The sequence below is a fragment of the Pholcus phalangioides genome, unplaced genomic scaffold, assembly GCF_987345545.1.
Source record: "Pholcus phalangioides strain wild (caught in Gottingen) unplaced genomic scaffold, Ppha-v1.0 ptg000024l_1, whole genome shotgun sequence".
Taxonomy (NCBI): Eukaryota; Metazoa; Arthropoda; class Arachnida; order Araneae; family Pholcidae; genus Pholcus; species Pholcus phalangioides.
In genome coordinates, this window is record NW_028301616.1 from 22,147,274 (window position 1) to 22,162,332 (window position 15,059).

Consider the following 15,059-nt stretch of genomic DNA (forward strand, 5'->3'; position numbering starts at 1 on the left):
AAACTTTTTTTTTTTCGTGGAATACATTTTAATCCACTTCAATTTGCAGTAATGCATCATTTCCCGCCATTGTGATTTATCCGTAATTTCAACAATATTTGGCAACTTTGTTTGGTTTTGGCGTCATTTTTGGCAATAATTGGCAATGTCCCGTATTTGGAATTCCAATGTTCCGTATTTCTCCCGAGGAAATATGGTCAGCCTAATCAACATTCTTCTTCAAAGCTCGGACTCGCTCAGCCCTCTCTGCAGGATGAACGAGGACACCATAGAACACATCCTATTACACTGTCCTGAATTGTCACGCTGCCAAATGTATCTACACGAGCCTCCAGATGTGGATGAACGTTTTGCTTTTAGACTCGGTCTAAACATAAGAAGACCATCTGACAAGGAAAAAATCGTGAATGACACGAAAGCACTGCTAATGCAGTGGCATAGCAAAAGAAATTAACTACGATGAGAAAAGGCACCGGTGTTGCGGTGCTAGCCGTTACAAAGGCATCCTTATCCTTATCCTTGTAAACAAAACAATCTTCGGCACGATGTTGCTACGGCTAGAAATGAAGCGAGTTTTCAATCTGAAACGTTTGTTGAATCCGGATGCATTATTTTCGCTTCAAGCGCGTGGTAAACATCAACAAGCCATCGCCGAGAGGACGGCCAGGTACCCGGCGATATTCGACACCTCGGCCGAGGGTTACGAGAAGTACCAGCGGCAACAGTGGTACGATTCGGTGAAGGACATTGCCACGGTCGAGCAAAAGCTCTACGAGATCGCTTGCCAGAGGCCCTATTTGGAGGAGAGAACCTACATGGTGAACTCGTGCGCCGAGACGTACCTCGGCGTGCCCTTCCAACGCTACATCACCCGCACTCACCTCGTGCAAGGACTTCCCCGACACCTGGACGAGCGGAATGTCGACGAAGAGTTGTCCACCCTCAAGTCGGAGATGTCGGATTTAGTCTCGGTGCATTTCTCTAACACGTGGCGTCGATCGAAACACGCTTCTCTCAGCGGTTTCACCAGAGATAAAGGCTGCGTCGCCAACTTGGCGAGTGCTATCATTTCTCTTATTTGTCGGACGTGCGCCGTCCGTAATCCTCATCTACTTGAACATGCGGTAAGATGACATAAACTCATTGAAACTATGCTTCGAAATTTTAACCTTATTTCCCTCTTTGTATTCTAGTTTGTTCAGCCTCGCCCCACCCTTTACTGCAGCCAAAAAAAAAAGGGGGGGGGGGGCTCTGTAGCGTATTTATAATGCGAAACAGTTCTATAAGCAGGGTTGCCGCCAAATAAGCGATTTCGTCCGTCGTTAATTGTTCGCCAAAGTGCTTTGTCTCTTTCGAAGGGCGCTGAAACCTTAGCGCAATCAAAAATCGCCAATTTTGCAGCAGCTTTGCTTGTGGAATCATACCCTACCCTTGCCGGTGGGGGGGGGGGGGGGGGGGAGTGCCGTGTATATAAAATTAATGTTTGGTTCTATTAATTCCTTTTGGTGATGTGTATTGATGATTTTTTCCTTTGGTCGAGAAAAAAATTCCCAAAATCATGATTAGAAGCTCCCAAGAGTGAAATGGGGTTGCTTTTGGACGTCTTTCTTGCCAAACAAAAAAAAACCCCTGCTATCACATCACACAAAGGGATAGTAAATACTAAGGCTGTTAAAATGAATGAAATGATAAAAAATAAACAACAAAAAAACAATACTCTTAGACTAAACAAACGATTCAAAAACTCCATCCTAGACCAGATACGGGATTGAAAATAATAAATACCAGGACAAATAAAAACAATTGCGGGATTAAAACCATAATGATTAGTTTATAAAAAATTTACAAAAATGGAAATATGAAATGTACAGCCCGCTAAACAAATCGAAATAAAATCCTCGAACAAGAAAAACAATGGAACATGCTGGGGAAACGGTATGTACGACACAAGGTATAAATGAACAAAAAAAAAAAACCACTCCAAAATGTGTTGATTCAAACGTGCACTGTATATAAAAGTTTATACTATAACTTGCAACCTCTGGGGAGAGGGGGGGGGGAAATGACATCACCTTCAGACGATAACCAACAGTTTGAAAGGAGATGGCAACCCAAAAGCCTATGGAAATAATAGTGGATAGAAAAAAAACCGAGGGGGGGGGGGAATTTCCAACCATTGAAATCAGGAAGAGAAGTGCCAACGGGCTAGAAAAAAAAATTGCCAAATAAAAAAGGATTATACTATAGCTGCTCCTAATATGCACCACCTTGAAAATATGCTAGAAATTTGAGTCAGAGGTTCCCCTTTTACATTTTAGGCCTACCTTGCTCCCCCATAACCGCAGTGAGGCGGGAGGGTCACTATGGTGAATTTATAAATGTGGGAAAATTCTGTGAGCAAAGTCGCAGCTGTCAAATTGGTCGTTTTGTCTCTTGCCAATAGTTTACTTTGGTGCTTTGTCTTTTTCTCAGAAAGAGCTTCCAATTGTACCTTAGTGCAGTCGGAAATCTCCAATTTGGCAGCAACTGTGCTTGTTGAATCGTAACTGAAAAAAAGATGATGAGAGAGAGGACATACATGCTGAACTCATGCATCACGACGTACCTCAGCGTGCCATTCCAATGTTACATCACCCACATTCACCTCTTCTAAAGATTTCCTCAGTATCTGAATGAACAGAATGTTGATGAAGTATTACCTACCCTTAAGTCAGAGATGTCATATTCAATCATGATGCATTTCTTGAACTCACGGAGAAAGGAAAAAAAAAAAAGTCGAGCTTCGTTTGAATAATTTTTTGCAATTTTGTTGTTGTTTCAGTTTGACCCTTGGCCTTGGATACATTCGTATTGGTTTCACGATGGTTTCATATCCGAAAAAGACAAGTTGAATGAGAAAAACCTTTGTTTCCAATTCAAGGACGAGCCTGCTTATACTGTGAGATCAAATAAGCCGCTTCCTGTTGTAAGTATATCTTTGTATGCATGTGAAAGCATTTATTTGTGCCAATTTGCTTAATAGATTTGAGATATATAGGGGAAAGTAGCCTGAATTGGACTACTTTGCACATTTTGCTAAATCACTATCATGCAATTCGTCAAAAAATCACCAAACTGAGTAGGATGTTAGCTACTATATTTATGTTTAAAAACATGGTTATTAATACTTTATATCTTATTTCATATTTGAACGGTATCATGAAAACCAAAAAGTGAAATTGGTCCAACTTGGTGGTAAACTAGTTTCCCAATTTGAACCCCTACTTTCTCAAGTTGGACCAGTTGTTGAAAAAGTTTAAAAATCAATACCTTCAAACTTTGCTTTGACAAAACGTTATTTTCATGAATAATAAAAAATATTTGTAAAGTTAAAAAAAATTATTATAAAGAAATTATGAAAAATCCAGTTATAGATTTTTCTAAAGGTATCACAAAAAATACAACTAAAATTATGAAACATTTATGAGAAAAAGATTGTTATCACTTTGTCCGCCCATGCTTTCAGTGGTTTGTCAATTTAATCTTTGTCATCATCTTCTACTCCCGAAATATCAGGCACAGAAGGGAAAATGAATGAGTTCATCACTTTATTCAATTTTCTCGTGTAGGGCAATTCTATATTGCCTCACAAACTCTTACTTTTGATGACTTGTCTCCAACATACTAAATATTTTTTTCCTTTTCCATCTTTCAAGCTAACTAGGATATAGTCATTTACTTTTAATTTGGTCTTATCAACTCTTTCTTTCAAGAAGCTATCCATACTTAGAATAAGACAACCATAAATACATTATAGGCATTGTATAATATTGTGTCATGTATATATCATGTATTGTATCATGTATATTGTTTATAATTTTTTTGATTGCATGTTTAATTGGGTTGCTGTATTTTAGTAATATATGACATCCATACTTGTTATGGGCATCTTTTTCTCAGCCACTTCGTTGGGCATTTTGCCTGTTGTGGCCTTGTATCTCTATTAAAAATCAGCTTCTTACATTTACTTCTTTTGCATTTGTTCATTGTATGGAGTGCTTGTTAGCCCCATAGCACCTCATTATTTTTTGTGGCTTTGAAAATGAGCCTGAGGTAGCGGTGAAACAGTTTGAAGCGATTCCACAAAAGTTTCCTGGGCTTCTGCTCTTACATATCCTATCAATCGATTCCTATTATACAATTGTAATATTCACACCCCCATGCTCCACTGGTGGCTGAGCCAATCTGGTGCTTCCCGTTTGTGGCCATTATTCTCTGGGATTCCTTTTGGACTGTGGTGTAGCCACTCTCATCAACGTTAAATTATTGTGAATCGTTTAGTATGTGTTTGTTCACTAATTTTTCTAAAAGGTCAAAGAATTGTGCCAACCTTTCTTCATTGAAACCTCTCATTCGCATTGCAATATGATAATAATAGTATGTATTAAAATGACCACTTTGTTTAGATCTCTAAATTGGACCGGTCCAAATAGGGCAACACTGACTGGTCCAATTTATGAAACATCGCCATTTTGTGCCAATAGCAACTCATTACAAATGACCATAAAGATATATTTCAATTGCTTATTACTAAAAATACAATCAAAGGGTTAGGAAAGATACCGTAACTAACAAAACAGCATTTTCCTCTGAATCAAGTTTTTAAGCCTTAAGAAAAGGTAATGAAAAATAGTAACAAATAGCTGTAATAAAGACAGTGTGCAATCATACCAACACAAAATGCAACTGGAAATATCAAAAATGTGCTATGCATGCTTCTTCAGTTGCCCTGCCCTCTGGTATCAAGTAAATGGGCTAATCAATTCCTATTTCTGGGAACAAGAGGTGGTCCAAATTTGGCTACATTCCCCTATAAGGTACACGTGTCATTTGAGGCTGAAAAATAGTTTACTTATTGAGTAAGGGCAGAGTCTTATTTACAGAAGGGGGGGGGGTTGCTATAGCTTGCGGCTTCAAATTTGAATGGGTGGTCAAGAAAATTAATATAATGGGAGAAGAGCCGAAAATGTTTTGGGCGATGATGAAACCATAAATCTGCCTCTGTCTATAGAGCGAGGGATCATGTCAGTGACGGACCAAACGAGTAACTTTTGCAAGCATGTGAGTGACCTATAGAACAAGGGACCAGGTTTGTGAGCAACCTAAGTGTGACTTGAGAGTGACCTAAAGAGCTTGCAAGTGTGAGGAGTGACTTGGAGAACAAAGGATCAGGTCAGTGAATGGCCAAAAGAGTGATCTGGAGAGTTTACAAGCATGTAATTGACCAAAATTGTGTGTGCAGGCATGTGAGTGACCTAGATAGTGAAGGACCAGGTCAGTGAGAGACTGAAGGAGAGTGACCAGAATAATGTGTCAGCAAGGTAGTGACCAGAATAATGTGTCAGCAAGGTAGTGACCAGAATAATGTGTCAGCATGGTAGTGACCAGAATAATGTGTGTAAGTATGTGAGTGACCAAAATTTTGTGTGTAAGTATGTGAGTGACCAAAATTTTGTGTGTAAGTATGTGAGTGACCAAAATTTTGTGTGTAAGTATGTGAGTGACCAAAATTTTGTGTGTAAGTATGTGAGTGACCAAAATTTTGTGTGTAAGTATGTGAGTGACCAAAGTTGTCAAAACTGTGTGCAAGCATTTGAGTGGTCTGGAAAGTGAAGAACTAGGTCAATTAACCCTCTAAAGAATGACATAGAGAGAGTTTGTAAGTGTGTGAGTGACCTAGATAGCAAAGGTCCAGGCCAGTGAGTGATCAAACGAGCGGCAAAGTGACCTAGAGAGTGTGCAAGCATTGGAGTGATCCAGAGAGCTTGTCATATTTCTTGTCATATTTTTAGGGGCTAAGCGAGCTGTAGCACAGGGCTGAAAATTGGAGGAATGACTGATCACAAAAACTACACTAGCATGAGAGGAAGGTGGCAAAACTATAGAATCCACTTCTGGGTTAGGGTATCGTGAAGTGGTATTTGATGGAAAGAGTTTCATCCTCCGAAGATGGCTGTTGTACAATCGTCATAGTTTGGCATTGCAAAAAAACTGGGTTCAAACCCAGCTGCTGGCACAGTGCTTGTCCGCTGGAATTCCAGACTGAGACATAAATGTAAGCTTGCCTCTCATTTAAAAAAAATAATGTTTCTGCAGAGAGTAGGCAGAATATTGAATATATGTAGAAGTTATTTATTTTGCATTGCTTCATTTGAATATTTCAAAGTCAAGATTGACCGAGTTGTTTCTTTTTCTCCCCTTTTTCTTAGGTGGTGCAACTTGATGATCCTTTGTGCGCTACGGCTGAAGTTGTCGATTATAATTACCAGCCAGATGTTTGTGGCATCACGCATGACACATATTACATCACTAGTCTTCCAGGTATGTTTTGCTCTATTTGTTTAAGATGACCATAAAGATAAATATCATTTTACACTAGAAAGACCAAGCCGGTCATTTGGACTGTTTTTGATCTCGCTCCATTTTCATAATGCCCAAGATTGCTCTAATCTTTAACTTAATGCTTAGTTATCCCTAGGATTATTCGTTAGAGGTTCCATAGAGAAATATTGATGAGGTACATGTGTGGTCCAGTAGTATCATTAGCTTTAAAAAAAATCGGCTGATATTTTTAGTTTTACCTATTGGACTGTTTTTGATCTCGCTCCATTTTCATAATGCCCAAGATTGTTCTAATCTTTAACTTATTGCTTAGTTATCCCTAGAATTATTCGTTAGAGGTTCCATAGAGAAATATTGATGAGGTACATGTGTGGTCCAGTAGTATCATTAGCTTTAAAAAAAAATCGGCTGATATTTTTAGTTTTACCTAAGAAGACCATGACCAGTCAATTTGACCAATACCTTATAGACACTGTGATGACAGCATCCACCGCTGGATGGCACTGTCCAGGCCATAGAGAAAAAGTGTACTTGTGTCATGCAGGAACGGGCTTTCATTTTGCTGCTCGAACAACAGGGTCATACAGTCCACTCGTATCATCCTTGTTATCATTCGTATCATTCTGTGCCTTTAATTCTGTAATAAATACATGTTTTGATTGTCTTTATATTGTGAGGGAAGCATTTGCGATTTACCTACAATACGTTTATTACATACACAGCAAACATTTAGTCAAATTGTGGCATCAAATTTCTTCTTATATAGATGTTTACGCTCTGACAAATAATGAATTAAACATAATACAGTAATAGGATACTTCAGCTTAACAAGATGATTTTTTCTGAAATCATACGCATTTACGCGAACCCTGCATATTCTCAAAGTGGGGGAAAAATTCCTAAAACCTCTGAGTTTTGACCTCAGGTATTCACTTAATTTTTTCTTGTAACTAACTTTAATAACTTAAATCCAGTCAAATAATTACATTGAAGATAGTTAAGGACCTTATTGGACTGCCAAAGTTTTCAATTTTGTGTGTTGCATATTTCAACCAGTGGTGTTTTTTACCGAAATAGGATAGGTTTGTGAATAAACTTCACTATCTGTTCTCACACATATGCTTCAGAATTAATTTTTCAACATTAAAGACCATGCCAGTAGATTTTAGGATACTTCATTATATTGACGTTATTCCTTACGTAAAGTGTTATACATGAGGTTTCACTTAGTAAATTCATGAACTTGTCCGATTGGTTCAAATGTCTTTTTTTATATCTGAAGGATTTTGGCCCGGCGACTGCTGTGATTTCCCACTGTTACAAGTTCATACATATGATAAAATCAATATTTTATCGAGTAAGCTTGACCACTATGAATTGAAGCCAATCGAAGATGGTTTCGGCGTGATGGCATCTTTTGGATGGTTGAATGCTTTTGCAACATACCAAGGTAAATATATATATATATATATATATATGATTCATGTTAAAGTTCTGAGCTCTTACAGGTATTCTTTCTTTCAATCCGAGCACAACTCAGGTCTATCACCATCTCTGGGCGATTTTACCTAGTGAGCTGTGCCGGAAGTGTAACTGTGTGTGTACCTAACAGTCTGAGTGCATATGTAGTGTTATGTTTGATTTTTCAGTGCTGCCATTTATGTGTCAGAAGTGAAGTGAGTGATGTGTTATGAGTGAATTACATTTGTGTACTGTTTGTACGTCTGTTGCTCTCTGTGGCGAGACTTTTAAAGGGGAGATCGGCTCACATTCGTGCCTTGAATTTGGGAACCACAGAAAACCAACTTCAGCCGACCACCACTGTGGTGACGGTGGGGTAATCTTACAGGTATTGCAAAAGAGAGAGCTTTAGAAGCAGTGATATGATTCATAAAATTGTATAGGTTTAGTGTATCTCCCCCCTCCCATCCTACCCTCTTCTGACATTTTCTGTAATTGGCCAAGTTTTAGGCCTCGGCCAAACAATATACAATAAATAAATAAATAATCTCTTGCAGAACTTAATCTTTTCAGGCCTGGTACACACACAAATGGAACGGGAGGGGGGATTTTTCTTGCTGTAGAGATATTCTTTTAACTTCAGCAAATTCGCCCCCAACTTTATGGGCAGTTGGCATAGGCCCCCCCCCCCACATCCTGGAGCAGGATCCCTAGGCTGGGATCACTTTCAGGCCCTCAGAACAGACTTTCATGGGCCCCTTAATGATGAGGTTATTGCATAAAAAAACAAAAAAATCCACGAGAATCGTCCAGGGTCCCCTCCCTTGTGAGGCCATGGTTGTGGGTGGTTTTTTTTTTTGTTGAAGTCGGGGTGGAACTCCCAATGTCTACCCTTTTGAAGGGCAGACATTTTTCCAAAACCCATAGAGAACCATGTAAACAGGTGGGATACCATCTGTCCCACTGCCTTTCAAGGGGTTAAAAAGAGTTTGTGCATACCAGGTTTGAAAGGGTTAAAGCAAAATTTGATGCACAGGCTATTCAAAAAGTTTGGCTTCTTTAAACTGTCATAGGTTTGGATTGTGAGAGATCGTAAATTTTTTTTTGTTCAAAAATCAATTTTTTTAGGCATCTGGATAAAAACAAATATTCATATTGTAATTCCAAAATAGAATGATAAATAAAAGCTATAAGAATTTTGTTGTGAGAATTCAAGTAAAAAATTCTAATGAATGTTGTTTTGTGAGCTTTGATTAATAAGATGAGACTGCTTCTATCATTTGGTGAAATCAATTGAATTTTGAAAAAAAAGACTCAAAATGTAATTACCTGGTAATGCAACAATTATGTATTTTGTTTTAATATAAGCTTTTTTGTTGATAATATGTCCAAAATGAAAAGATCTCAATTTATATACTCTCTCTGACTTTTTTTTATGACTTAAACTCACATAGTAATATTTAACACTTTTTTTTTATTATCATTCTCACAACAAAAGGTATAATGGCTTTTATGTATCATTCCACTTCAAAATTACAACCCTCTTTATTTGTTTGTATTACAATTACTAAAAATTCATTGTTGCAAAATAATAATTACAAATTCACAATCTCCTTTAGGATCTTGGCTAAGGCACGAAGATCTTCTAAGCAGCTCACTCATATTTCGTATTAATCACATGAATTTTCATAAAATTAGCCCTCTATAGCAACTGAGGGAAGCTGAAATTTTTTACTTTGTATTTGATAGGTTTTTTCTTATATCTCTCTGACCAGGTGAGATAACTGGCCAACCAAAGATGACCCAGTCCTTATTTCTGACTGATAGGTTACCGCTGGAAAAAAATCAAGGAAGTTGGGGGAAAAACCCTTCAAGGTTAAATTCACATACATCAGCAAGACCTGTCTTTTTCAAGAAATCTATTTTTTCGCAGTTGAAAAAACTTCCCTCTGGCCTACTTATCTACACTCGTCGTGCTCAGTCCAGAATTCAATCCATCAGTAATTTATTACACAACAGAAATTTTTTTTATGTTTGGGCAGCAGTCCAAAGGCAATGTTTTTGCATCTCATAGCCACTGAAATTTCTTAGAAACTAAACTGATGTGTGAAAGGACGTGACTGATAAAAGTCTATTCACATATATTATTTTTTGGCTTGTCTCTGCTCCAAGAGATCCGCCTCATATCTCTGAAATATATTAGAATTAGATTCTGAACTGTACCTGATGAGAGTGAATGAATAGGCTATTAGAGGAACGAAGAATTTTTTTGAACTAAGATGAAGCAGATCTTTGGGAGTGGAGACAAGAGGGTAGACAATAGACCTGCCTGGCCCAAAGTCTATACAGAATTGATTACTGAAGGCGAAATGTTGTAATTTTGATGGTACAGATACAAATCTGACAAAATGAAATGGGTACAAGACGGTTCTTAGTAACCTGGAAAGTCAGGGAAAATGTAAAATATTTGGCACAAAAGTCAAAGAAATATGCCAATATTTGATAAAAGTCAGGGAAAAGTTCTGTGAAGGGGGAAAAAACGAAACTCGAAAAACAAAAATTCCGAATTTGAAAGGGGAAGATTTTGAATTATATTTCTTCTGTAGTCATGGAAAGTCTAGGAAGCTTTTAAGATTTGGTCAGGGAAATGATCGAGCAGGTTTTGCTGGGAACCCTGCAAGATCATGAGTGGATAGTCATATTATATCAGTGTCAGAAGGGGCTTATCCAAGATATGGTGCCCATATTATATTTCCCTCACAGGTCTCCTGTTTCAGAGTTGTTGATTTTTTTTTTATTTAAAAAAAAATCGATTTTTGTGATTAGATCAAATTTTTTTTGATTTAAATCATGATTTTTTTTTTATTTTAATGATTTTTTAAACAAAATATATATTTGAATATATATATTACTAACACACTAGTCATTAATCAATATTTTCTTAGAATATGCAATTAAAGACTGCATAAAGATAAAGCACACAATGCTTTGAAATCAGACATTGTATCATCAACTGTAGGGTAAAAAAAAACGCACACACACACAAACATTTTCGGCATGAAATGGTTCCAACTTCCCCAAAAATTTTAATGTAATTGCCAGGAACCTAAAGCTACAGTTTGTTTGATGAATTCAAGACCATTATTTCTCTTCTTTTGTGACATCAATTCCCTTATCAGAAATTAACACTGATGAGCCTAGAATAAATGCAGCAAAGTGTGCATCTGCTTTTTGTTGTTTATGTTGATGCTTCTTTTATCTTCAATTGCAGCTTTTTCCATGCTAATACACATTCAGCTAGAGAGCAGTTGCCCTTTTGTACAAAATCAATAGTTTTGGCTATTGATTTCAGAACCGCCATCAAGTTATTAACATTTCTTTTTAAACCAATGTTTAGGATTTTATTGAAGATGTCACTATCTATCTCAGATCGGTGGTCTTCACAAACTGATCAATTTTAACACAAGACTCAAGAGCAGAGGTCTTCAACCTTTTTTCTAGTGCGAACGCTGCACCGATCATCAAAAGAAGAGCACCCTTATGGTATGTTTGACATACAAATGCACGAAATCAGGATGATTTCAATCCTTGAATGCAATTTGTACAAGGTAATTTTATTGGAAAGTTGATCAAGTGCTTGCGAGCACCAAATTGGACACAAGCATAGAGCACTCTGGGTGCTTTAGGAGTATGAATTCAAGACCATTATTTCTCTTCTTTTGTGACATCAATTCCCATATCAGAAATTAACACTGATGAGCCTAGAATAAATGCAGCAAAGTGTGCATCTGCTTTTTATTGTTTATGTTGATGCTTCTTACAACGGGTTGAAGATGCCTGCTCACGAGAATGGCAATAAGTATTCTATCATACCTCTATAGGAAGTATCAATGCACTCCCACCTTCTGTATGATACCATGCTTTTGAGAGATGATGAATGTGAAAATATTTGAGTATACTGTACATGCAACATGCTTTGTTACATTAGTTTTAACCAAATCTTTGGCTAGCAGGTTTTAAATATGGGCACTGCACCCATATGTAAGTCCAGAAAAGTCTTTCTGCAAGAAACCATATTTGCAGTTATTGTCTGTAACAAAACTTGATATTTTACATTTGAAGTTTCCTTGGGCTGATTTCACCGAATTTAAAACCAAATTTGTTAAATAATTTCCAGTATGTGATGAGCCTCTCCAGCATGGCGCAACCCTTTGGGGTAATGTGCTTATATTTCCCATTGGACAGAGCGTGGGATATATTTGGTCTTGGAGTATGTGATGAGCCATTACAGTATAATAGTATCAACATGGATGACTTTACCACACTGTTTGATAACACTTACACACACAATTGGTTCATTATGAATATTCGTTCATCCATCGAATTGCCATGCAAACTGTCTGATTTTATAAGTCAGCTTTACATCCCATAACTTAATCATTGTAAACCTTGAGTAACCATTTTGTCAGCTAAATCGGCATGACGATGGCATCTCTGATATTTAATATATATATTAATATATATTATACTATAAATAATACTTAAAAATATAATAATAATTTAAACAATTTAATAAAAATTTAAATCACTTTTTAAATATTTTTTCATACCTTAAAAAAATAAACCTTAAAATCACTGATTAAATAAATTGATTTAAATCAGTCATTTAAAAAAAAAAATCAGTTCATTTAAATCGCTACAACCCTGTCCTATTTTGATATAAATTCTAAACTATGAGCATGACGAGAGCTTTTTTTTGTGATGTCTGCAATGCATCTGAAACTGAAGGCAGAATGCTGTAAGTTTGATAGTATAATAGTCTAAATCATAGTTTCCCAAATTTTTTGTTCTGTCACCCCCCTTCATCAAAAATATTTTCTTATTGTCCCCCCCCCCCCCAAATTGAGCTGCCACATAGGATCTAATACAAAATCCAATGCTTTACTTTCACCTCCCGTGGATTCTTCTATTGCCCACCAATGGGCAATATCGCCCTCTTTGGGGAAACTTTAAAATACAGTAAAAGAATGGAAACCTGACATACAGCAGATATACTAGTCTTAACATTTTTGTTACTTGAAATAGTTCAGAGATGTTTTTTTTCCTTTGAAAGTTATTTGTAGTTTAAATCAAATTTCAAATTTCTTTTTTCTAGGCTTTACTGCTTATCATGATTTAACCTACCCTATTGTTGGCCAGACAATTCTGACAAATGGACAAGACTGGACATTTTTCGTGTACCAGCTCAACACAATGTGTTTTCACAGTGACCTCGATAAAAAGGACAGGCGAAACTTATGCTGGACATCTGGTAAAATGAGTCTTTTCGAGACCATTGAAGATGGTGAGCTGAAGGGAGTCAATGAAGATGTTTTGAAGCTTCTCATAAAGTTTGTTTTGGCTAAACCTCAGGATCGAGAAGGAGTCAATTTGAAGCCTTATCTTGGCATAGATACCAGATCAGAAGAACAGATCATCGAGATGCAGAAAGCGTCTTTGAAAATGTATAGGAACCTTAAGAGCCTGAATTTCCCTCAGGATGAAATACCCATGTGGCAACAGGTCTATAAATTTCACAAAGATGCCCCACCAAGTCCTTGGATCAGATTAGAATAATTTTTCTTTCCTCATGTGCATTTTCTAGTTCTTATTGAGACTATTTCACTGAACTGAATACACTGATGTCCATAAATTAAAGGACAGTTATATTTACGAAGTTGGGGAAAAAACAAAATAAAATTTTATTCATGAAGACAGACTTTCATAGGTATACAGGCAGTACGATACTATGAAAACAAAATATGTAGATTTCATGGTCCTTGGCGAGTGTAAAAAAATAATTTTGCAGTACTTGGGCTACTGAATGCCAGAACTCTGCCATCAAACTTTATCTGGTTTCTAAGATCTCCCATCCTGGCTCTGCCTGCAAAGCTGATAGCAGCACCAGAAAGAATGCAAAACACAAGTACAATTCTGACAGCATAAAATATGTTAGGGCTACACCTACACTCAGAACACACATTCAAGTATGTACCAATTCGTTAGAAATTCCATAGAGGAATGGGTCCAATGTGCACATATGGTTAAGTAGCAGCCTTTTTTTGCTGTAGCCTGAACACAATCCTTGGCTACCATATCCTGTCAAATCAAAGTTTAGTAGGGGTGAAGACTGTACATCCCTCATTCAGGCATGGATCCAAGGTGATATGTCGGGAGGGGTGATTTATTGTGTAGGTTTATTCAATCCTCCTGTATTTTTAAGGACATGTCAATTTTTCCCTTACTATTTAGCTCTTGGGAGGGGTGGTTGCTCTTCCCTCCGCCTGCAATCGTTGTAACATCTTAAAAGCATCCTTACAGGATTTTCTTGAAGATCTTGAATCAGACTTCATAATTTCTATGTTAGCACTATGATGAAGTGACTGTTAATGCCATCAGGTGAAACAGACCATTCCTCAGAAAAATGTTTATGAAGTATGTACATTGTAGCAGTCTCAAATAATATTTTCTGAAAATTCACATTCGGTACCTTTCCCTTAATTTATGGACACCAGATAACGGGAAGTTGAAGCACAGTTCATGAAAGTGCGTAACTAATATGTATTACTCCCAGAAAAAGAAACATTATTTATTAATTAAATTTTTCCTCACATAAACAGTTCTATTTTTGGTGTTGTTTACATTGTTCTCACTAGTATTTTGAACAGCTGAAGTTTGCAATTTTACTGCTGTTGATTGTTAAAGGTGGAAATGCATTTTTCTCTTATTTCGTTTAATAGCATATATTTTGCTTTTCAATGATCATTTCTATGCAGTAATGCACCAACAAATTTTGCATTATAGCTATAGCCATATATGTATTACACAAACTTTCATATGACCATTTTGAGAAATAAATCATGGGATTTTGAACAGATTTACTTTTTTTTTCAACATTTGAGAACTTGTAATGAAAATAGCAGTTATAAATCAAAGGTGTATATGATACCGATCTGAAACTTCTTTTCCAGAAACCAAACCAAGTTTTGGGATATTTTTACCTACCTAATTTAACCTTTCTGCCAGCCCTGATGGGCAATCAGGTGACTTACTAACTGCCTCGACAGGCGTATGAAGAGAAAGACAAGATTGTTGAAAGTTGACAAGAAAGTTGAAGAGAAAAATTTCGTAACGTCGGTATCAAAAGGTTGCAAGGATGTTTTGAAAAATTAACCACA

At 36.9% G+C, this 15,059-nt stretch overlaps 1 protein-coding gene across 1 annotated transcript; it reads left to right on the forward strand.

Moving 5' to 3' along the window:
- Nucleotides 1-462: 462 nt before the first annotated feature.
- mRpS30 (mitochondrial ribosomal protein S30) lies at nt 463-14,754 on the forward strand. The gene is made up of 5 exons (XM_089251241.1): nt 463-1,124; nt 2,822-2,965; nt 6,249-6,360; nt 7,664-7,831; nt 12,998-14,754. Exons 1-5 carry the CDS (start codon nt 546-548, stop codon nt 13,456-13,458), a joined length of 1,464 nt encoding a protein of 487 aa, XP_089107367.1. The 5' UTR covers nt 463-545; the 3' UTR covers nt 13,459-14,754.
- The last annotated feature ends 305 nt before the right edge of the window (nt 14,755-15,059 follow it).